The 24,059-nt window shown below is 48.1% G+C and overlaps 2 protein-coding genes across 3 annotated transcripts; both read left to right on the top strand.

Moving 5' to 3' along the window:
• The first annotated feature begins 2,254 nt into the window (after positions 1 to 2,254).
• LOC127667323 (cytochrome P450 2D9-like) lies at positions 2,255 to 5,468 on the top strand. Its single transcript, XM_052160320.1, has 6 exons — positions 2,255 to 2,443; positions 3,291 to 3,462; positions 3,720 to 3,872; positions 3,952 to 4,112; positions 4,723 to 4,899; positions 5,436 to 5,468. Exons 1-6 carry the CDS (start codon positions 2,255 to 2,257, stop codon positions 5,466 to 5,468), a joined length of 885 nt encoding a protein of 294 aa, XP_052016280.1.
• An 11,179-nt stretch (positions 5,469 to 16,647) lies between these two features.
• Positions 16,648 to 20,823, top strand: LOC127667313 (cytochrome P450 2D9-like). 2 transcript variants are annotated; one of them, XM_052160307.1, is made up of 9 exons: positions 16,648 to 16,836; positions 17,685 to 17,856; positions 18,115 to 18,267; positions 18,347 to 18,507; positions 19,136 to 19,312; positions 19,501 to 19,642; positions 19,848 to 20,035; positions 20,393 to 20,534; positions 20,633 to 20,823. In XM_052160307.1, exons 1-9 carry the CDS (start codon positions 16,648 to 16,650, stop codon positions 20,821 to 20,823), a joined length of 1,515 nt encoding a protein of 504 aa, XP_052016267.1. The 2 variants fall into 2 exon arrangements, with proteins under 2 accessions (XP_052016267.1, XP_052016268.1); XM_052160308.1 differs by lacking the exon at positions 18,115 to 18,267.
• Positions 20,824 to 24,059: the final 3,236 nt, after the last annotated feature.

Here is a 24,059-nt window from a genome sequence, read left to right as displayed (position 1 = left end):
GCCCTAAAAGTCTCAATCATCCCAGTGAGCCACATCCCACTTCCCAGGATGCTTAGAGAAAGAAGGAAGACAAAGTGATGGCTCTGAGACTCACTTCTGATCTGGATTTTAGTGAAACTTGGCAGATCAAAGACAAGAAAGAGAAAAATAAATTGCACAGGACAGAGTCCAAAAGAAATGTGCCTGGGTTGCATGTGACCTCTTCTAGTGGAGTCCAAAGTACAGCGATCAACTATCTGTTGCCATGTGTGCAGAAAATTGCAAACCTAGGAACACTGTTGCCTCAGTGCAACAGTGCTTGATGGACAGGGACTCAGTCCCAGCTGCCTGTTGTGAACATGGTGCACCTGTGCTGCAAACATAAACATGCAGACCCCAGTGCCCCTCAAGTCACATGATCCTGACAGACCACAGTGGTTACCACAGCTGAGAGGACATGGACAAAGGATGAAGGGAACTGGACAGTGGCAGCAGGCACAGGAGGAGCAGAGCATACTGTCCTCTCCCAAGAGCCAGACAGGAAACCCATCACACCACACAGTGAGTGCCATCCCTCAGTTGTCTGTGCATTTACCTCACAAGGGCTCACTTACCTGATGCAGGAAAATCCAACCTGAGTCAGCCCATTCCCCGCTGGGGCCAGGACCCAGTCAGCACCACAGCTTCTCTTAGATAATGTCATGTCTGACACAGACAGGGAGAGATGAGAGGCCAAATGTGTTGTCCCAGCACTGACAGGCAGGGTTAGTTATCAGGTACCAGAAGTTACCCTGGAAGGGTCCTGGAGCAAACCAGGGGAGCCCAGCAGCCTGAGTGTGTCAGTGACCTCAGCAAGTCGCATCCCTAATCCCCTGTCTGATCATGACAATGCTGATGTCCTGCCTCCCATGCAGGTCCCCTTTCAGGCCAACTTGAGACTTGAGAAAGACCCTTGTCTTTTCCCCACCCTATGGTGCCATTCTATGGAATAGGGTTAGGCAGGGCCAAGAAGCATAGACAGAAAGAGGAAGAAGACATGGAGGGTTCAGACCAGCAATAACCATGGAGTCACCCACAGGGTCCAGTGACACAGAGCTGGGCAGTGCAGGGGTGGCACCCACATCAGAGAGGATCAGACCCATGCCTAGTCTTTGCTGTGGGGCTGCACAATGTGGTCTCCATTCAGCCCCTGCCTCGCTCTGGCACACTGAAGGTGCAGAAGAGAGAGCCTGCCTAGATTTCACAGGGACTTCTGAGCCTTTGTTCATTTAGAAGTCTGTACCCCCAGCAAGGACAGGGACTGATCCTCTGTTGACACTAGTGAATGGTGAGCTAGCATGTGTGGTGTGCTCAGCAGTGCCCAGCACACAAACACCATTTGTGAGATGGCTCAGGAGTCATCTTTCTGTTTTCCTCTTGGCTGCTCACCTTGGCCACAGGCCTCTGGCATGAGGAAGAAAACTTCCTTACCTATCTCCAGGTGGAAGACTCTGGCCAGGTGAGATTGACCCAGCAAGAAACACAGGGTGAATAAGAGACAAGAGGCCAGCATGTGACAGCTCCATAGACTTACTTAGTGACCCCCAAGATTCTCACAACATTTCTCAGTTTCCACAGACTGGGTCATAGAAATTCCAACTTGTATGTCTTCCTGCCTAATCAACTGGATGACCACAGAACTATACTGAAGATGGCAATGCTCCAGCTGCCTGCCCCACTGGCCCTCACTCACCCCCAGGGATTATAGCTTCCCTTTCCCACTGCCCTCCTTTGCCCATAGGGTCTCTAGACTTTTCCCTTAACTACAGGAAACAGCCTCCCACTGCTCACACACCCACAGAAGCCATTGACTAGATGACAGTCAGCCCTCCTGTTCGGCCAACAAAGTACTCCATGAAGGTCTAGGGCGTCTCATTCCTCTGTGAGGCAATTTCCTCAGGCCCCAAAGCTTTGCATAGGTAGCATACCAGATGATTTTTCTGCACACAATGATCATGTCATCCATCTTGAAGCAGGAGTCCACTGAATGTCTGCCTACCACGCTCAGCCCAGCAGATTCAGCATGCTCAGTTCCAGGAAGGCACTGATCGACTCTGGACCCTCTCAACATCTGGACAAACAAAACACAGGATTGGGGCTGGACACAGAGGACAAAGGGCAAGCCTGGCACTCCTTTATAAGGTGGCAGGATCCAGGCTTGGGGATACCTGATCGTAGGTGTTATATTAAGTGTTGGTCATTGCCTGTGGAAACCCTGGTTATCAGTGGGGTGGTCATGGAGCTGCTGTCTGGGACAGGCCTGTGGCCTGTGGCCATATTCACAGCCATCTTCATATTACTGGTGGACCTGATGCACCGGCATCAGCGTTGGTCTTCCCGCTACCCACCGGGCCCTGTGCCATGGCCTGTGCTGGGTAACCTGCTGCAGGTGGACCTAGATAACCTTCCATACAGCTTGTACAAGGTGAGTGACTTAGCGGTGGATGGGACCTGAAGTCACGCTGTCCATAGTAGGGCTTGAGCCACAGGGATCCTGGCCCCAAAGAGAACACAGGCTTAAAAATGTTTTAGTGGCAGTAACTGGGAATTTCTAGGGCAAAAGATTGGGGGCCATAGTCCAGGAGGTGAAGCAGGATGTTGCAACAGGGTTCAGGCTGGTTGGACAGAGCAGCAGCCATAGAGGTCCCAAGTCCCTTATGGCTCTGTCAAATTAGAGGTCTTGTTCTGCTGTGAAGTCTAAGGCCCCATGTCAGTCAGGACATCAAGTGCAGAGAGAGGCTGTGGCTGCCTGAATCGCTTGGTGTTGCACTCTCTGGCCTCACTGCCCATCTTGAGGAACCAGAGTTTCTTCATGTATGTTGACATGCTAAGGGACACAAGGACAGCTTTCTTGCTCTGGCAAGGTCACCACTGAAGTATCGCATATACTATGATTCCTTTGCTGAACTGAAAACATAAGATGACACAATGGGTGGCATCCTCAGGAAGGGCATGGAGCTCAGTGAAGAGCATTTTGCCAGGATACATGAGGACCAAGGGTCAATAACAAGCAAGACACACAAATAAACATGGACACACACATAGACACACACAAACACCGGGAGAGAGAATGAGAGAGAGACATGACCTCACATACACATGCACACTCACATTCACATATAAAAACATGCTTGTCTAAGCATACACAAATATGCACATACACACAGAAGCAGCTTGTGCACACTCACACTTTGAACATGCCTGTGTAGTGAGCATGGTTCTGTGATCTCTAGAGACCTCCACTTTCTCAGTGCTCTGTCCCTCTACTTCAGCTTCAAAACCGCTATGGTGCCGTGTTCAGCCTGCAGATGGCCTGGAAGCCCGTGGTTGTGATCAATGGGCTGAAGGCAATGCAGGAAGTGCTGGTGACCTGTGGAGAGGACACTGCTGACCACCCTCCAGTGCCCATCTTTGAGTACCTGGGAGTGAAGCCCAGATCCCAAGGTAAGGGGCAGTGTGGAGGATGCAGATGGCTTCTGAGATATGGCAATGAAGAGAGGAAGCACGGGCATGAATGTGGGTAAGACTGTGGTCCTGTAATTCATAGAAAACTCACTGAAATCTAGGCTACATGTGCTGGATTGTGGTAGCAAGTTTTGGGGAGGCTCACAGGCAGGATAAAACCCAGAGGAAAAGAGAATTGATTGGAGCAGGAGACACCATGCCTGGGCATCATTGGTTACACACAGATGTGTCTGCAGGTGTGGCCCTTGCATCTTACGGACCCGAGTGGCGAGAGCAGAGGAGATTCTCTGTGTCCACCTTGCGCAACTTCGGCCTGGGCAAGAAATCTCTGGAGGAGTGGGTGATCAAGGAGGCCGGTCATCTCTGTGACGCCTTCACGGCCCAGGCTGGTGGGTGATGGGTGAGGGACGTGGTTGGGCACAGGGAGACATGGGCACTCCACTGATTTGCTTGCAACTCCACTCCCAGGGAAGGCCATCAACCCAAATACCATGTTGGACAAAGCTGTGTGCAATGTGATTGCATCTCTCATTTTTGCCCATCGCTTTGAATATGAAGACCCTCACCTCATCAGGATGCTGAAAGTACTGGAAGAAAGTTTGGCAGAAATCTCTGGCTTCATTCCTGAGGTAGGAGGTACAAGGCTGCCCACAGAGTCACTTCTGTGCAGTCCATCTTCACTGGGGTAGGCTATGTGCTAAGCTGTAGTAGAGGCCTTTTGACGATCATCTGCAGGAGGATATGCCTGTTGACCACTCATAGATGGCAGGAGGGGAGAAGTGGACCAAGATCAGGAATTCGAGTAAGGGAGAGAACATGGGCACTCGGTCTGCATGGAAGACAACGCTTGTGGTTATTTATTGTAGGGGTAGAATATTCCTCTGTTCATCTGGTGCTAAGAGAGCCTTTAGGTGGCTCTTGCAAATTTGACAATTGAAGAAGAGGCAGGTGTCGGGTGGGGACAGACAGGCTCGGGGTCCATTGTGAAGGAGCCTGGCAACTGAGCTGCTCCAGGAGAACAGGAAGCAGCGCTAGCACCGAGGGTCCAAACAGATGGTGAGGGGTAAGGAGCTGCCAAGCAAGCCTCCCGACCTGAGATTGGTGCCGGGGACCCATGTAGGATAGACACAATGGACTCTACACATTGTCCTATGACATGTTCCCCCACACTGTGACATATGAGATGCATACGTGATCAATTTTATGTAGAAGCTCTGAGACTGTGTGTGTCTCTCACAGGTTCTTAATGCATTCCCAATACTCCTGCGCATCCCATGGCTGGGTGATAAGGTCTTCCAAGGTCAGAAGTCCTTCATGGCCATACTGGATAACCTCTTGACTGAGAACAGGACGACATGGGACCCTGCCCAGCCACCCCGAAATTTGACGGATGCCTTCCTTGCAGAGATTGAGAAGGTGATTGGCGGCTCCCAAAAATGTATCCAGGGGCTGTGGGCTGAGGTCTATAAAACACACAAAGCTGTGAGTCCAGAAGGGTGGGGTCCTGTGTCTCACCAAGTAACTCAGGATGGGGCAGGTTGGGGAAAATGGGGACCTTGTGGGACTTCCTCTCCCTATTGAACCCATCCTATCTCCCTGGTCCAGGCCAAAGGGAATCCTGAGAGCAGCTTCAATGATGAGAACATGCAAAAGGTGGTGGGAGACCTGTTCACTGCAGGGATGGTGACCACCTCAACCACACTGTCCTGGGCCCTGCTGCTCATGATCCTGCATCCGGATGTGCAGCGTGAGCCTGGCTGGGGCTGGGGCTGGGAGGGAGATAAAGGCGCACTCCCCAGATGATTGAGATGCTTGTGGCCCTAAGCATGAACTCAATCCAGACTCCAGTGCCACCCATTAGTGTCTTTCTCACAGGGACTCAGTCCTTAACATGGTTGTAAGACAGGGAAGGCCCCTGTGACTCTTTAACTGAGCGGATGCTGTCCCTCCAGGCAAAGTCCAACAGGAAATTGACCAAGTCATAGGGCAGGTGCGGCATCCAGAGATGGCAGACCAGGTCCACATGCCCTACACCAATGCTGTCATTCATGAGGTGCAGCGTTTTGGGTGCCAGCCTGTCGTGGGGTCTGTGTCCTGTGTGGGGATCAGCACAGGGAGTGAATTCCTGCCACCATCTTCGCTGACTGCCTGAGCAGAAAGGCAGTACCAGGTTCTGAGACACCCCGAGTTTAAGATCTCTGGGGGGGCAAAGCGCCAGAGGTCTGCCTGAGCCCAGGACCTGGGCAGATAGGCAGTTCATCTGTGTGTCAGCATTTCATGGGGCCTGTGTCCTACTTGGGGATCAGCACAGGGAGTGACTCCCTGCCACCAGCATCACTGCCTTCCAGAGCAGAAAGGCAGAACCAGATACTGAGATATCCCTAGTTTAAGATTTCTGGGGGGTACAAACCACCAGGGTTCTGCCTGTGCCCAGGACCTGGGAAAATAGGTGGTTCATCTGTGTGCCAGCTCGTCATGGGTCCTGTGCCTTATGGGGTGCTCAGTATTTGGAGGGACGCCCTGCCACCATCTTCGCTCCATGACAGAGCAGTTAGGGAGCACCAGGTTCGCTGAGACAACCCAAGTATAACACTGCTTGGGGCAAGACACAGCAGGGCTCCAATGGCACACTAGAGGAAGGCAGTACATCAGCAATCTGTGCCAGGGGAAACCCAGTCATCCAGTGTCGTGGAAATAGCCTTACAGGCTCACAGGAGGTTGAAGCATCAGCCAGTGACAACAAGACCACTAAAACCAGTGAGAACTAGATGGCTAAAGGCAAATGTAGGAACATTACTAACAGAAACCAAGGCAATATGGCAGCATCTGAATCTTATTCTCCAATAACAGCAAGTCCTGAATACCCCATCACATCAGAAAAACAAGATTAGGATTTAAAATCACTGGTCATGATGCTGATAGAGGAACACATGAAGGACATTAATAAATATCTTAAAGAAATTCAGGAGAAAAATGATCAAAAGTTAGAAGCCCTTACAAGGGAAACACAAAAATCATTGAAAGAAATTCAGGAGAATATGGGTCAAAAAATAGAAGCCAATAAGGAGGAAATGCAAAAATCACTTAAAGAAATACAGGAGAACTTTGGTCAACAGGCAGAAGTCATGAAAGAGGAAACACAAAAATCTCTTAAAGATTTACAGGAAAACACAAACAAGCAAGTGAAGGAACTGAGCAAAACCATCCAGGACCTAAATACAGAAGTATAAACAACAAAGAAATCACAAAGGGAGATAACTTGGGAGATAGAAAACCTTGGGAAGATGTCAGGGGACATAGATGCGTATATCAACAACAGAATACAACAGATAGAAGAAAGAATCTCTGATGCCAAAGATACCATAGAAACCATGGACTCAACAGTCAAAGAAAATGCAAAATGCAAAAAGCTGGTAACCCAAAACATCCAGGAAATCCAGGACACAATGAGAAGACCAAACCTAAGGATTATAGGCATAGATGAGAGTGAATATTTACAACTTAAAGGGCCAGCAAATATCTTCAACAAAATTATGGAAGAAAACGTCCCTAACTTAAAGAGAGAGATGTCCATGAATATACAAGAAGCCTACAGAACTCCAAACAGATTGGACCAGAACAGAAATACCTCCTGTCACATAATAATCAAAACTAGCACACTGGATGTGTAAACAGGACCCTACATTTTGCCGCAAACAGGAAACACACGTCAGTCTCAAAGACAAAAACCACCTTAGAGTAAAAGGCTGGAAGACAATTCTACAAGCAAATAGTCTCAGGAAACAAGCCGGAGTTGCCATTCTAGTATCAGATAAAATTGACTTTCAACCTAAAGTCATAAAAAGAGACACAGAAGGACACTTCTTACTGGTCAAAGGAAAAATCCACCAAGAAGAAATCTCAATTCTGAACATCTATGCTCCAAATGCAAGGGGACCCTCATTCATAAAAGAAACTTTACTAGAGCTCAAAGCACACATTACACCTAACACAATAATTGTGGGTGACTTCAACATCCCACTCTCCTCAATGGACTGATCAGGAAAACAGAAACTAAACAGGAACACAGTGAAACTAATTGAAGCGTTGGACCAATTGGATTTAACAGATATATATAGAACATTTCATCCCAAAGCAAAAGAATATACCTTTTTCTCAGCACCTCATGGTACCCTCTCCAAAATCGATCATATAATTGGTCACAGGACAGACCTCAGCAAATATAAGAAGATCGAAATAATCCCATGCCTCCTATCAGATCACTATGGAGTAAAAGTGGCCTTCAATAGTAACAAAAACAACAGAAAGCCCACTTACACATGGAAACTGAACAATACTCTACTCAATGATTCCTTGGTCAAGGAAGAAATAAAGAAAGAAATCAAAGACTTTTTAGCATTTAATGAAAGTGAAGGCACAACATACCCAAATATATGGGACACAATGAAAGCAGTGCTAAGAGGAAAACTCATAGCCCTGAGTGCCTCCAAAAAGAAAATGGAGAGAGCATACACTAGCTTAACAGCAGAGCTGAAAGTCATGGAACAAAAAGAAGCTAATTCACCCAGGAGGAGAAGAGGACAGGAAATCATCAAACTTAGGGCTGAAATCAATCAAGTAAAAACAAAGAGAACCATACAAAAAAATCAACAAAACCAGGAACTGGTTCTTTGAAAAAAAATCAACAAGATAGATAAACCCTTAGCCCGACTAACTAAAGGGCACAGAGACAGTATCCAAATTAACAAAATTAGAAATGGAAAGGTTGATATAACAACAGAAACTGAGGAAATTAAAAAAATCATCAGATCCCACTACAAAAGCCTGTACTCAACACAACTGAAGAATCTGAAGGAAATGGACAATTTCTTAGTCAGATACCAAATACCAAAGTTAATCAGGATCAAATAGATCATCTAAACAGTCCCATAATCCCTAAAGAAATAGAAGGGGTCATAGAAAGCCTTCCAACGAAAAAAAGCACAGGACCAGATGGCTTACTTATGAACATCGATGCAAAAATACTCAATAAACTTCTTGTCAACTGAATCCAAAATCACATCAAAAACAATCATCCACCATGATCAAGTAGGCTTCATCCCAGGGATGCAGGGATGGTTCAATATATGGAAATCCATCAATGCTATCCACTACATAAACAAACTCAAAGAAAAAAACCACATGATCATTTCATTAGATGCTGAAAAAGCATTTGACAAAATTCAGCATCCTTTCATACTAAAAGACTTAGAATGAACCGGAATTCAAGGCCCAGATCTAAATGTATTTAAAGCAATATTCAGCAAACCGGTAGCCAACATCAAATTAAATGGAGAGAAACTTGAAGCAATTCCAATAAAATCAGGAACTAGACAAGGCTGACCCTCTCTCCATATATTTTCAATATAGTTCTTGAAATCCTAGCTAGAGCAATTAGACAACATAAGGAGGTCAAAGGGATACAAATTGGAAAGGAAGAAGTCAAACTATCACTATTTGCAGATGATATGATAGTATATTTAAGTGACACCAAAAAATTCTACCAGAGAACTCCTATAGCTGATACACAACTTCAGCAAAGTGGCTGGTTACAAAATCAACTCAAGCAAATCAGTAGCCTTTCTATACTCAAAGGATAAGCAGACTGAGAAAGAAGTTAGGGAAATGACACCCTTCACAATAGTCACAAACAGCATAAGGTATCTTGGGGTGACTCTAACCAAACAAGTGAAAGACCTTTACCACAAGAACTTCAGCTCTCTGAAGAAGGAAGTCAAAGAAGATCTCAGAAAATGGAAAAATCTACCATGCTTTTGGATTGGCAGGATTAATACAGTTAAAATGGCCATCTTGCCAAAAGCAATCTACAGATTCAATGCAATCCACATCAAGATCCCAACTCAGTTCTTCATAGAGTTAGAAAGAGCAATTCTCAAATTCATCTGGAATAACAAAAAACCCAGGATAGCTAAAACTATTCTCAACAGTAAAAGAACTTCTGGGGGAATCAGTATCCCAGACCTCAAACATTATTACAGAGCAATAGTGATAAAAACTGCATGGTATTGGTACAATGACATGCAAGTGGATCAATAGAATAGGATTGAAGACCCAGAAATGAACCCACACACCTATGGTCACTTGATCTTCGACAAAGGAGCTGAAAACATCCAGTGGAAAAAAGATAGCCTTTTCAACAAATGGTGCTGGTTCAATTGGAGGTCAGCATGCAGAAGAGTGCGAATTGATCTATTCTTATCTCCTTGTACTAAGATCAACTCCAAGTGGATTAAGGACCTCCACATAAAACCTGACACACTGAAACTAATAGAAAAGAAACTGGGGAAGACTCTGGAGGACATGGGCACAGCGGAAAAGTTCCTGAACAGAACACCAATAGCTTATGCTCTAAGATCAAGAATTGACAAATGGGACTTCATAAAATTTCAACGTTTCTGTAATGCAAAGGACACTGTCAAAAGGATAAAATGGCAATCAACTGATTGGGAAAGGATCTTCACCAACCCTAAATCCGACAGAGGGCTGATATCCAATATATACAAAGAACTTAAGAAGTTAGACCCCAGAGAACCAAATAACCCTATTAAAAATGGGGTACAGAGCTAAACAAAGAATTTTTACCTGAAGAACTTTGGATGGCTGAGAAGCACCTTAAGAAATGTTCAACATCATTAATCATTAGGGAAATACAAATCAAAACAACCCTGAGATTTCATCTCACACCAGTCAGAATGGCTAAGGCTAAAAACTCAGGAGACAGCAGGTGTTGGCGAGGATGTGGAGAAAGAGGAACACTCCTCCACTGCTGGTGGGATTGCAAGACGGGCAACCACTTTGGAAGTCAGTCTGGTGGTTCCTCAGAAAACTGGACATGACACTTCCGGAGGACCCTGCTATACCTCTCCTGGGGATATACCCAGAGGATTCCCCTGCATGCAATAAGGACACATGCTCCACTATGTTCATAGCAGTCTTATTCATAATAGTCAGAAGCTGGAAAGAACCCAGATGCTCCTCAATGGAGGAATGGATACAGAAAATGTGGCATATTTACACAATGGAGTACTATTAAGCAATTAAAAACAATGAATTCATGAAATTCTTAGGCAAATGGTTGGAACTGGAAAATGTCATCCTAAGTGAGGTAACCCAGTCACAAAAGAATACATATGGAATGCAATCACTGATAAGTGGATATTAATTAGCCCAGAAGCTCTGAATACTCAAGACACAGTTAGCATATCAAATAATACCCAAAAAGAGAGAAAGAGAGGGCCCTGGTTCTGAAAAGAGTTGATCCAGCATTGTAGGGGAGTACCAGGACAGGCAAATGGGAAGGGGTGATTGGGAAAAGGGCAGAGGAAGAGGGCCTATGAGACCGATGGGGAGAGGGGACCAGGGAAAGGGGAAAGCATTCAGAATGTAAGCAAAGAATATAGAAAATAAAATAAAATAAACTATGGAGTGGTACAATTCGATTGGCTCACACTATACGGGCTCTCGATGCTAAGGAATGATTGGTTTGTGATTTGTGGGCTTTGTTACAAAAAATAAAAGCTGTCCTGATTCTGTACTTGGGGTTCCACAGTCCTCTACCCCTGCATGGTGTATGACTGTGGACCCCGGGGCCTCTGGAATAAAAATCCTCTTGCTATTGCATCAAAAAAAAAAAGATGTAAATCTTCGCTTGCATCTATACCTATAATCCTTAGGTTCAGTCTTCTCATTGTGTCCTGGATTTCCTGGATGTTTTGGGTTACCAGATTTATGCATTTTGCATTTTCTTTGACTGTTGAGTCAATGTTGTCTATGGTATCTTCAGCACCTGAGGGTCTTTCTTCTATCTCTTGTATTTTGTTGTTGATGCTTGCGTCTATGACTCCTGAATTCTTTCCAAGGTTTTCTATCTCCAGAGATGTCTCACTTTGTGATTTCTTTATTGTTTCTACTTCCACTTTTAGATCCTGGATGGTTTTGTTCAGTTCCTTCACTTGATTGTTTGTGTTTTCCTGTAATTCTTTAAGGGAGTTTTGTGTTTCTTCTTTAAGGGCTTTTACCTGTTGACCCATGTTCTCTGGTATTTCTTTAAGGTAGTTATTTAAGTCTTTCTTGAAGCCCTCTATTAGCATCATGAGATGTGATTTTAAATCTGACTCTTGCTTTTCCAGTGTATTGGGGACTTGCTGTAGTGGGAAAACTAGGCACCGACACTGCCATGTGGCCTTGGTTTCTGTTGGTAGGGTTCTTGTTCTTGACTTTCACCATCTGGATATCTCTGGCAGTAGTTGGTATTGTTGTCTCTTGCTGGAGTTTGTTCCTCCTGTGGGCCTGTAAGCCTGTGTCCTTATTCTTCTGAGCTCAGAATTGTAAGCACTGCTGAAAGATCTCTCTCTCCTGGCTGGCTAAGCACAGAAGGTTGTGGTGTTTTCTGGCTCCCTGGTGCAAATGGCGGCAAGAAGACTTCTGTTCCAGCTGATCCACTGATCTTATGCCCTGTGTGCTGCTAGCTTTTCCCCTTCAGAGAGAACGTGATGATCTCACCTCTGTGCTCAGAAGTGAAAGCACTGCTGGGAGATGACTCTCTCCTGGCTGGCTGTGCACAGAAGGCTGTGGAGTTTCCCGGGTTCCTCATTCTTAACATCCTTGTTAAGTTTCCCCCTCTGCTGTCTCTGCATGTGTCAGTACAGTCTGCTAGACTCTAGCGTGCATACCCTGGGAAGAGAGAGCCTACATGGAGAAGATGTCCCAGGCAGACTGGCCTGAAGTGCATTTTCTTGATTGATGGGTGCAGTGGGAGGATCCAGCATGCTGTGGGGCTTCCACCCCAGGGCAGGTAGTCCTGAATGATATAAGAAAGAAGGCTGACAAGCTAGTGACCAGCACTCCTCCATGGTCTCCTTCTTGGGTCTCAGTCCTGACTGCCCTAAATGATGGCATTCTAGACTCTAAGATGATGCAAACTCTTCCCTCCCACCTTTGTGTTGGATCACAGAAACAGAAACCCAAGGATGGCAGTCTGGATCTACTCCAGTTGCTTCTTACTCAGAAGTTCTGTGTACATATTTTTGAGGTGATGTGGGTTGAACCCAGGGTTAGGAGCATGCCTAACCTTTTGGACAGGTGGGAGAGTTGATGTTTTATTTCATTGTTGTATTTTGAATAACATACTGTTTCCATTTACCTCAGTTTGTCCCATTTCCTTTGCATTATGACCCTCTGGTTGTTTGAGATCTTTGTTGCTAATTTCCACCTGCTCGTCCTATGTCCATTTCACTACTGAATTGTACATTTATAGCCTCATGCCACAGAGGCAGGAAAGATCCTGCTTTTGACTTTCTTACAGACAGGGTCTCTCTATGCAGCCCAGGCTGACCTGGAACTCCATGTATGGAACAAGCTAGACTTGAACTCAGAGATCCATCTTCCACTGTTTCTGCCATCAAGGCACAACCAAATCTACAGCCACCACCAAAGTGGTGGCCCTCCCCTGTCACTGAGTCCCTTTAGGGCTCCAAATTTTGATTATTCTATTTTTAAAAGAATTATTTATACATTTTATGTATTAGGTCTGAGTCTACTGTAGCTGTCTTCAGACACATCAGTAGAGGACATTGGATCCTGTTTCAGAGGGTTGGGAGCCACAATGTGGTTGTGGGAATTCAACTCAAGACATCTGGAAGAGCAGCCAGTGCTCTTAACCGCTGAGCAATCTCTCCAGCTCTGATTTCAATGTTCTTATCCAATGTAATTTTCAAAATCCCTATACTCCCCCTCGCACTGACACTTTTTGCAATATTCCCCCTTTATTTTTGCCATCACATCTTCCTCCATCTGCACCGCATGCAGCACTGTGATTTCCATATCCTGGGGAAACATCACCTCAGCCCCTCTACTGCCATGGCGAGGACACCATCCCAGACTCATCTCCTGCTGTATTCAGGACACCACATCCTCCATCTAAGCTCCCACCAACACTGCAATCACCCATACCACGTCCAGACCTTCCCCCAGAGCTCTTCAGAAGTCCAGACCTCCCTGCTGACCTCTCTGGGATCTCACAACATGTGTGTTTTGTTTACAAATGGCCTGTTCACCCCACAGCTCTGCCCTTTGACTGTGGTATTTCTCAACAGTTTTACCAAATGTACCATGACTGTCACAAGTTACAACAACAAATAGCGTTCCTTTTCCACTGAAGCTTCATAACTTCTACTCTCTCAGTCTTCCATGTCTATTATCCTAGAATCTCCTATTACACAACCATGTGCTTTACTGTCCAGTGAGCAGCAGGTTCAACAGTTTCCAGACTGAGTCACCCATCCCCCACAGGGGCCAACACCCAGTGAGCACCACTGCTTCTCTTTGATAATGTCATGTCTGACACAGACAGGAAGAGATGAGAGGCCAAATTTGAGGTCCCAGTACTGACAGGCAAGGTTAGTTATCAGGTACCAGAAGTTACCTTGGAAGGGTCCTGGAGCAAACCAGGAGAAACCCAGCAGCCTGAGTCTGTCAGTGCCCTCAGCAAGTTGCATCCCTGATCCTCTCTCTGACCATGACCATGCTGGTGTCCTGACTCCCATGCAGGTCCCCTTTCAGACCAACTTGGGGCTTGAGAAAGTGATGGTGAGAAAAACAATGTCTATCTAGATTATTAATTGATTGCTGTTTAAAACAGATTTTTGTTTAAAACTGATGTTATTACCCTCAGATTTTACTACCCATTGATTTCATCATCCCTTGTCTCCCCCCCACCCCATCCTCTTTACCACTGTGGCTTTCTTCTGATGCCTCCACCCCACCCAAAACTTTCACCACAAATGACATAGCCACTCCAATGACCCATCGCCTTTAAAAACAAAAAAGAAAAGAAAAGGGGGGAGTTGTCGAGAGGTGATCTGTGCACAGGCAGCCTGATTTCAGGTACAGCAAAGACTTTGAACCCTGGAGACCCAGTGGTGGGTGGCTTCTACCTGCAACCTTGCAGACAGAGCTTCCACCTGCACGGAACAGGAGGACATCAGTCACTGCGTCCTATACCCCAGCCCCTGCAGCCCCCACAACCACCCCCAGCAGGAGAGATGTGTGGTCCTCAGTCACGCGTGGCCACACCCCAAGCCTCTACTGTTGTGGCTGGACTCCACCTCTGCAGTCACCTGGTTAGAGCCAGGCTTTCCCCACTCCTCGGTCACCACAGCCAGGTAACCCAGCCCACTCTACAGGCAGGCTTCTTGTCTCTCCTCTCTCTAGCTCTCCCTCTTCCCTCCCTCCCTTTCTCCCTCCCTCTCTCTCCCTTCTTCTCTCTCTTTCGCTCCGTTCCTTCTTCCTTCCTTCCCTCTCTCTCCCTCCCTCCCTCCTCTCTCCATCTCCATCTCTCCCTCCCTCTGTCTTTCCCTCTCTTTCCCTCCCTCCCCCTCCCTCTCTCTCCCTCCCCCTCTCTCCCCCTCTCTCTCTCCCTCCCCTCTCTCCCTCCCCCATCTCTCTCTTCCCTCCTTTCCACGTGGTCATGACCATCCCTCATTTCTCTCTTCTTTCTCTTTTTTCTTCTGTATCTCCTTTTATCTCTCTATTCTTTTAATAATAAAGTCTTAAAACCATGAACTGCCCCTTCTTATTAAAACCTGCCATGTAAAAGCATGGAACAGGCCTCAGCTTTTCCAGCCACCAGGGAAGGATCAAACCTTCTCACAGCCAAGCAGCTTCCTCAACAGGTACCTGGGGCCATGCAAATGGCCCCGCCCTCCAGGCAAAGACCTCCATGCTAGCCAGGCAGCCTGATGCTCCACAGATACTCTGGCACCCAGCATTCCCTACCCTGGCAATGTGCACGGTCCTGCCATTGATCCCCTGTCTCCCTGGGTTCTGAATGCTAGAGTTCTATGCAGGAATGCTGTTGCCCCCCCCCACCCCACCCCCACCCCACCCCTCCACGTGCTCCTTTTTTTCCCACAGAAGTGGGTAGTGCAGGGGTGGCATCCATATCAGAGAGGATCAGACCCGTGCCTAGTCCTTGCTGTGGGGCTGCACAATGTGGTCTCCATTAATCCCCTGTCTCCCTTCCAGCACACTGAAGGTGCAGCAGAGAGAGCCTGCCTGGATCCTCTGGGATTTCTGAGCCTTTGATCTTTAGATTTGGATCCCCAGAAAGGACAGGGATTGAGGATCTGCTGACACTAGTGAATGGTGACCTGGCATGTGCGGTGTCCCCAGCAGTGCCCAGCACACAAACATCATTTCTGAAAAGTTTCTGGAGTCATCTTTCTGTTTTTCTCATGGCTGCTCACCCTGGTCACAGGCCTCTTGCATGAGATGAAAACTGCCTTTTGATCCACCAAGAAACAAAGGTGCAATAAGATGCAGAGGCCAGCATGTGTCAAGTTCCTGTCCCAAATTAGTGGTCCCCAACGATTCTCAGGTCATTACTCAGCTTCCTCAGTCTGGGGCTGAGAACTCCCATGTTCTATGTGTTCCTGCCGGATCAGCTGGGTGACAACAGACCTGTCCTCAAGATGGCAATTCTCCAGCTGCACTTACCCCACTGGCCCTCACTTCCCAACAGGGCCTCTAGCTGTCTCCTCAGCACTGACACTCACTGCTCCACAGGGATTCCAGCTACCCTGCCCCACTGCATTTTCCTCGCCCATAGAGACTCCAGTCCCTTTCCCTCAACTGCAGAAGACAGCCTCCCACTGCTCACTTATCTAAAGAAGCCATTGACTGGATGCCAGTCACCCCTCACATGCTGATCACAACGTGATCCATGAAGGTCTAGGATGTCTCCTTCCTCTCTGAGACAATGAACACGCGCCCCCAAAGCTCTGCATGGGTACCATACCAGATGATTTTCCAACACACAATGATCAGATCATCCACCCTGAAGCAGGAGTCCACTGAACATCTGCCTACCACGCTCAGCCCAGCAGATTCAGCATGCTCAATTCCGGGAAGGCACTGATCGACTCTGGACCCTCTCAACATTTGGACAAACAAAACACAGGATTGGGGCTGGACACAGAGGACAAAGGGCAACCCTGGCACTCCTTTATAAGGTGGCAGGATCCAGGCTTGGGGATACCTGATCGTAGGTGTTATATTAAGTGTTGGTCATTGCCTGTGAGAACCCTGGTTATCAGTGGGGTGGTCATGGAGCTGCTGTCTGGGACTGGCCTGTGGCCTGTGGCCATATTCACAGTCATCTTCATATTACTGGTGGACCTGATGCACCGGCAACAGCGTTGGTCTTCCCGCTACCCACCGGGCCCTGTGCCATGGCCTGTGCTGGGTAACCTGCTGCAGGTGGACCTAGATAACCTTCAGTACAGCATGTACAAGGTGAGTGATTTAGTGGTGGATGGGACCTGAAGTCATGCTGTCCATAGTAGGGCTTGAGCCACAGGTTGGACAGGAATCTGGGCCCCAAAGAGAACACAGGCTTAAAAATGTTTTAGTGGCAGTAACTGGGAATTTCTAGGGCAAAAGATTGGGGGCCATAGTCCAGGAGGTGAAGCAGGATGTTACAACAGGGTTCAGGCTGGTTGGACAGAGCAGCAGCCATAGAAGTCCCAAGTCCCTTATGGATCTGTCAAATTAGAGGTCTTGGTCTGCTGTGAAGTCTAAGGCCCCATGTCAGTCAGGACACCAAATGCAGAGAGAGGCTGTGGCTGCCTGAATCGCTTGGTGCTGCACTCTCTGGTCTCACTGCCCATCTTGAGGAACCAGAGTTTCTTCATGTATGTTGACATGCTAAGGGACACCAGGACAGTTTTCTTGCTCTGGCAAGGTCACCACTGAAGTATCGCGTATACTATGATTCCTTTGCTGAACTGAAAACATAAGATGACACAATGGCAGGCATCCTCAGGAAGGGCATGGAGCTCAGTGAAGAGCATTTTGCTAGGATGCATGAGGACCAAGGGTCAATAACAAGTAAGACACACACAAATAAACATGGACACACACACACTCACACACATACACAGGGAGAGAGAGACATGACCTCACATACACATGCACACTCACATTCACATATAAAAACATGCTTGTCTAAGCATACACAAATATGCACATACACACAGAAACAGCTTGTGCACACTCACACTTTGAACATGCCTGTGTAGTGAGCATGGTTCTGTAATCTCTAGAGACCTCCACTTTCTCAGTGCTCTGTCCCTCTACTTCAGCTTCAAAACCGCTATGGTGCCGTGTTCAGCCTGCAGATGGCCTGGAAGCCTGTGGTTGTAATCAACGGGCTAAAGGCAATGCAGGAAGTGCTGGTGACCCATGGAGAGGACACCGCTGACCACCCTCCATTGCCCATCTTTGAGTACCTGGGTGTGAAGCCCAGATCCCAAGGTAAAGGGGTTTGTGGAAGATGCAGATGGCTTCTGAGATATGGCAATGAGGAGAGGAAGCACGGGGAATGAATATGGGTAAGACTGTGGTCCTGTAATTCATGGAAAACTCACTGACATCCAGGCTGCATGTGCTGGATTGTGGTAGCAAGGTTTTGGGAGGCTCACAGGCAGGACAAAACCCAGAGGAAAAGAGAATTGATGAGAGCAGGAGACACCATGCCTGGGCATCGTTGGTTACACACAGATGTGCCTGCAGGTGTGGCCCTTGCATCTTACGGACCCGAGTGGCGAGAGCAGAGGAGATTCTCTGTGTCTACCTTGCGCAACTTCGGCCTGGGCAAGAAATCTCTGGAGGAGTGGGTGATCAAGGAGGCCGGTCATCTCTGTGATGCCTTCATGGCCCAGGCTGGTGGGTGATGAGTGAGGGACATGGTTGGGCACAGGGAGAGATGGGCACTCCAGTAACTTGCTTGCAACTCCACTCCCAGGGCAGGCCATCAACCCAAATACCATGTTGGACAAAGCTGTGTGCAATGTGATTGCATCTCTCATTTTTGCCCGTCGCTTTGAATATGAAGACCCTCACCTCATCAGGATGCTGAAAGTACAGGAAGAAAGTTTGACAGAAATCTCTGGCTTCATTCCTGAGGTAGGAGGTACAAGGCTGCCCACAGAGCCACTTCTGTGCAGTCCATCTTCACTGGGGTAGGCTATGTGCTAAGCTGTAGTAGAGGCCTTTTGACGATCATCTGCAGGAGGATACGCCTGTTGACCACTCAAAGATGGCAGGAGGGGTGAGGTGGACCAAGATCAGGATTTCCAGTAAGGGAGAGAACATGGACCCTCTGTTTGCATAAAAGACACAACAACTATGATTATAGTAGGGGTAGAACATTTCTCTGTTCATCTGGTGCTATGAGAGCCTTTAGGTGGAAATTGCAAATTTGACAATTGAAGAAGAGGCAGGTGTCGGGTGTGGACGGACAGGCTCCGGGTCCATTGTGAAGGAGCCTGGCGACTGAGCTGCTCCAGGTGAATAGGAAGCAGCGCTAGCACCGAGGGTCCAGACAGATGGTGAGGGGTAAGGAGCTGCCAAGCAAGCCTCCCGACCTGAGTTTGATGCTGGGGACCCATGTAGGATAGACACAATGGACTCTACACATTGTCCTATGACATGCTCCCCCACACTGTGACATAGGAGACGCATACGTGATCATTATTCACTAATAATTAATTTTATGTAGAGGAAGCTCTGAGACTCGTTGTGTCTCTCACAGGTTCTTAATGCATTCCCAATACTCCTGCGCATCCCAGGGCTGGGTGACAAGGTCTTCCAAGGTCAGAAGTCCTTCATGGCCATACTGGATAACCTCTTGACTGAGAACAGGACGACATGGGACCCTGCCCAGCCACCCCGAAATTTGACTGATGCCTTCCTGGCAGAGATTGAGAAGGTGATTGGCGGCTCCCAAAACTGTATCCAGGGGCTGTGGGCTGAGGTCCATACAGCACACAAAGCTGTGAGTCCAGAAGGGTGGGGTCCTGTGTCTCACCAAGTAACTCAGGATGGGGCAGGTTGGGAAAATGGGGGACGTATGGGACTTCCTCTCCCTGCTGAGCCCATCCTTTCTGCCTGGCCCAGGCCAAGGGAAATCCTGAGAGCAGCTTCAATGATAAGAACCTGCACAAGGTGGTGGGAGACCTGTTCGCTGCAGGGATGGTGACCACCTCAACCACACTGTCCTGGGCCCTGCTGCTCATGATCCTGCATCCGGATGTGCAGCGTGAGCCTGGCTGGGGCTGGGGCTGGGAGGGAGATAAAGGCGCACTCCCCAGATGATTGAGATGCTTGTGGCCCTAAGCATGAACTCAATCCAGACTCCAGTGCCACCCATTAGTGTCTTTCTCACAGGGACTCAGTCCTTAACATGGTTGTAAGACAGGGAAGGCCCCTGTGACTCTTTAACTGAGCGGATGCTGTCCCTCCAGGCAAAGTCCAACAGGAAATTGACCAAGTCATAGGGCAGGTGCGGCATCCAGAGATGGCAGACCAGGTCCACATGCCCTACACCAATGCTGTCATTCATGAGGTGCAGCGTTTTGGGGACATTGCTTCATTGAATTTACCACGTATCACTAGTCGTGACATTGAAGTTCAAAACTTCCTCATCCCCAAGGTAGGCCTGGGTCTGTCTCCGCTTCATCATGTTCACAATCAAACTATGGCAGGGCAGGCCATGGCCACCACATCCTATTCCTAATGTGCTCACAAGAACAAGAGTCCCCAGAAGAAAGAAATGTTACATGGAAATGGCCACAGGACACTTTATGGAGAACTGGACACAGGGATAAATGCTGGGCTGAACTCCCATGGGAGATCTTCACACAGCCCTCCAAGGTGCTGGGAGGATCTGGGGTTGAGGTTAAATGAGGGAATCCAGTGTGTACAGAAAAGACATTTTGCATGTTATCCTAGTGACCAGGGTCTAGGCAGCCCCACCCCACTCCATGTTCACACCATTGCCTCCTGCCAGGGGACGACCCTCATCCCCAACCTGTCCTCCGTGCTGAAGGATGAGACTGTCTGGGAGAAGCCCCTCCGCTTCCATCCTGAACACTTCCTGGATGACCAGGGCCACTTTGTGAAGCCTGAGGCCTTCATGCCTTTCTCTGCAGGTGCCTGGGGAGTCCTGGCTGCCTGTCTGTCCCCAGGGTGCCTTGGAGGGTGGAGCCCCAATCAGGTCCCAGACTGACTGAACCCTCTCCACCCACAGGCCGCAGAGCATGCCTGGGGGAGCCCCTGGCCCGCATGGAACTCTTCCTCTTCTTCACCTGCCTCCTGCAGCGCTTTAGCTTCTCGGTGCCCGATGGACAGCCCAGGCCCAGCGACCATGGCATCTTTACTGCTCTAGTTGTCCCCTCCCCATACCAGCTCTGTGCTGTGAGACGTGACCAAGGACACTAATTCCAGGCCTGCTCTGCAGGGCAGGCTGAGCTATGCAAAATAAACCAGGCTTGTGGCTGCTGCTGCTGTTTTCTGCTTTGTCCCCAGCCCTCTCTTGCTGAGTCCTCAGTCAACAGTCTCCAAACAACTTTCCCCCTGCCTCATCCCTCCACAACAGACAATTTGACTGCTGTGATTAAAGGGTGTGCCTGAGCCTGGGCCACTGGCACAGGGCTGCAGTTTCAGCACTTGGGAGCCCAAATCAGGAGAATCCTGTGTGTGCAGCTACCCTGGGATACACAGCAAGGTCTAGGTCAGCCTGAGCTGTACAACCAGAAGAATCCGACTGCTAAAACTACAGAGAGCTACAAAGAAGATGTGATAAGAAGACAGGAAGGAGGGAGGGAGGAAGGGAGGAGGAAGGAAGAGAACACAAAGGTAGACTCATCAGTGGTGACCAGGTTGGTGACAGACTGCAGGAGGAGGTCAGTTCTTCTCGGGTTTCTGAGACAGGTGTAGACAACACTGTTCCTCTCTGGAGACATGACATGGGGGTCTCCAACACTCTGTGGTACCATGAGTGACTTGGGAAGGCTCCCAGGACAGGAAGGCTGCTGTCCTCACAGTGGTGACCACAGAGAATGACAGAAGAAAGGAGCAGCAGGCAAAGTGAAAACAGAACGCAGGGAGACTGGCACACTCCCAGCTGTCTGTCAGATGTGTCAGAGGGTGGGACTCCCAGTCACCAGGGGGACTCAGGCTGAGGACACTGCTCACAGGGAACCTCAGTGAGCCTCAGTGTCCAGGGGCTTGGTGGGTGCCAGAGAGATGGAGCACCCACATGGCTGACCCGTCTCCATGCTCTCCAATTCACACTCAGGTGACCAGGGACCACTTGCCTAAACTGTGTTGCAGGTGTGATGGTGCCACATGACCCTCATCCCCAGTCATGTAGAGACACTGCTGTCACATGTCCCAGGCTCTCAGGCAAGGTCTCCCTCTTCCTGACAGGACTCAAGCACTTCTCTTGGAATGTGCAGGACAGAACTCCTTAACCTGCGGTTGCTCTTCAGCCCTGCCCACACTCCTTGCAGTTCCAGGCAGATTGGTGCATTTGTCTAAGCCCCTTTTCTGTCTTATTGTGGTCAGGCATCACTAATGTTCACAAGCAGTAACATGTATTTCTCATGGTGTTGGGGATTCACCCTAAGGCCTTATGTATACTCAGACAGAGCACTCAAGTGCACCATACCCAAGAATGTATGTGTATGTGTGTTCATGTGTGTCTTATGTGGGCACACACCTGTGGCATAGATACATTTTTTGTGAGCATGTATGTGTTGTAGGTTTGTGTGCATTTGCTTGTGTATATATGCTAGAAATGAATACAAGTGTACATGTGTGAATGTGCATGTCTGTATGTGAATAGTGTGTATCTCTGTGATCAAATGTCTGTCTCTGTGTATGAAAGTACATGTATGTGCATGTGTAATGTGTGTGTGTCCACCTCTCTATGTGTTTCTGCATTTAACAGTATGTGTATATCTCTGTGTTTCTTGCTGTATATATGTACACATGTATGTGTACATTTGTGTGTGCACCTGTATGCTTGTGTGTTCAAATGTGTGTGTGCACATGTGTCTCTCTATGTATATGCATGTGTGTGCATGTGTGTGCTCAAGTGTTCGTGTTCATGTACATGTGTGTGCATGTGCATTTGTGTGTACAAGTTTGTATGCATGTGTATGTGCCAGTGTCCACATGTATGTGTTTTTGCCTATGCACATGTATGTGCATGAGTGTGGGTGTATGTGTATGTGTGTGCATGTGCATTTATGAGTCTGTGTGTGCATGTATGTGTACACATGTGTCCATGTGATCATGTGCATGTACACATGCTCCTGTGTGTGTATGCAGATGTGCATTTGTGTGGGGGGGTGTTTGTGCAAGTATGCTTGCATGCACATGTGTGCTGATGCTCTGGCCTGGCCATCCATGTGAGCACATAGAGGTTAATGTCAACTGTCTCCCAGTATCCCCTTCACCTTTACTATGAAGAACATGGACCTCATCCTGTCCGGGAGACTGACTGGCCAATGAGTTCCCAGGATGCACCAGTCCCTGCACCCACTGCTGTGGTTACTGTCAAATAACACCTCAGCCTGGTATGCATAGGTGCTAGGATCTGAACTCAGGTCTTTGTGCTTCCACAGCAAGCCCTCTACCCCCTGAGCCATGTCTGCAGCCACATCCCTGCAGTCCCCTGGATGTGGTGACAGAAGCAGCAATTCTGGGGCACATGGCATGTCTCAGCACTGTCCTTACTTAAATTGACTGTTTCTTTGGAGATTTTCCTCCTTCCCGTTTTCTGCATGATTTGATCTACTCTACTGCTTTCCAGACCTTCTCTACAATCTCACAATCCATCAATAGAATCAGGAGGGCACAGGCCCCTCAGCCCTGCCCACAAGCCACAGTACACATGCCATATTTCTAGCTTCTAGGTTCCCCAGTCCATCCTGTTATGCTATGGTTACTAAAGGTCACAGACCTATGGGCTGCAATGTCTCTCAGTAGCCACAGATGGCAGCAAAGGTAGCCTGGGACATAGGAGGAACCTGCAGGGTTTGAGGATCCCTCCCCCTGATCCTGCCTGGCCCCACACTGGTATCTGATTGACTGACCCTGAATGATGAAAGAAGCCATCCTGTGCCTGTCCACAGGGCTGAAACCCAAATAAACAGAGGTCTCTTTCAAAGCCTAGCCTTCAAAGTTCTGTAAACAAATGTTTTACCATAAGCTACACCATTGAGGCAACTACCTATGGGGATTTTTCTCTACTTTCTGTTTTTTTCAAGAGATTGTATGGAGCTGAAGGGGTTTGCAACACCATAGGAGGAACGACTATGTGAGACACCCAGTGCCCCCAGAGCTCCCAGGGACAAACCATCAACCAAATAGTACACATGGAGGGACCCGTGGCTCCAGATGCATAGGCAGCAGAGTTTGACCTTGTTGGACATCAAAGTGAGGAGAGGCCCTTGGTCCTGGGAAGGCTCAAGGCCTCAGTGTAGGGGAATACCAGGACAGGGAAGTGGGAGTGGGTTGATTGGAGAAGAGGGGTAGGGAAGATAGGTTATGGGATTTTCAGGGGGGGGGAAAGAAAATGGGACATTTGAAATGTAAACCAAGAATATATCTAATAAAAAATTTAAAAGAAGAAATTGTATGTGTGTAGGGGGTTCTTGATATTTATT

Source organism: Apodemus sylvaticus, chromosome 17 (genome assembly GCF_947179515.1).
Source record: "Apodemus sylvaticus chromosome 17, mApoSyl1.1, whole genome shotgun sequence".
Classification (NCBI taxonomy): Eukaryota; Metazoa; Chordata; class Mammalia; order Rodentia; family Muridae; genus Apodemus; species Apodemus sylvaticus.
The sequence above is the reverse complement of the archived record's forward strand: the minus strand, read 5'-3'. Positions and strand labels throughout refer to the sequence as shown.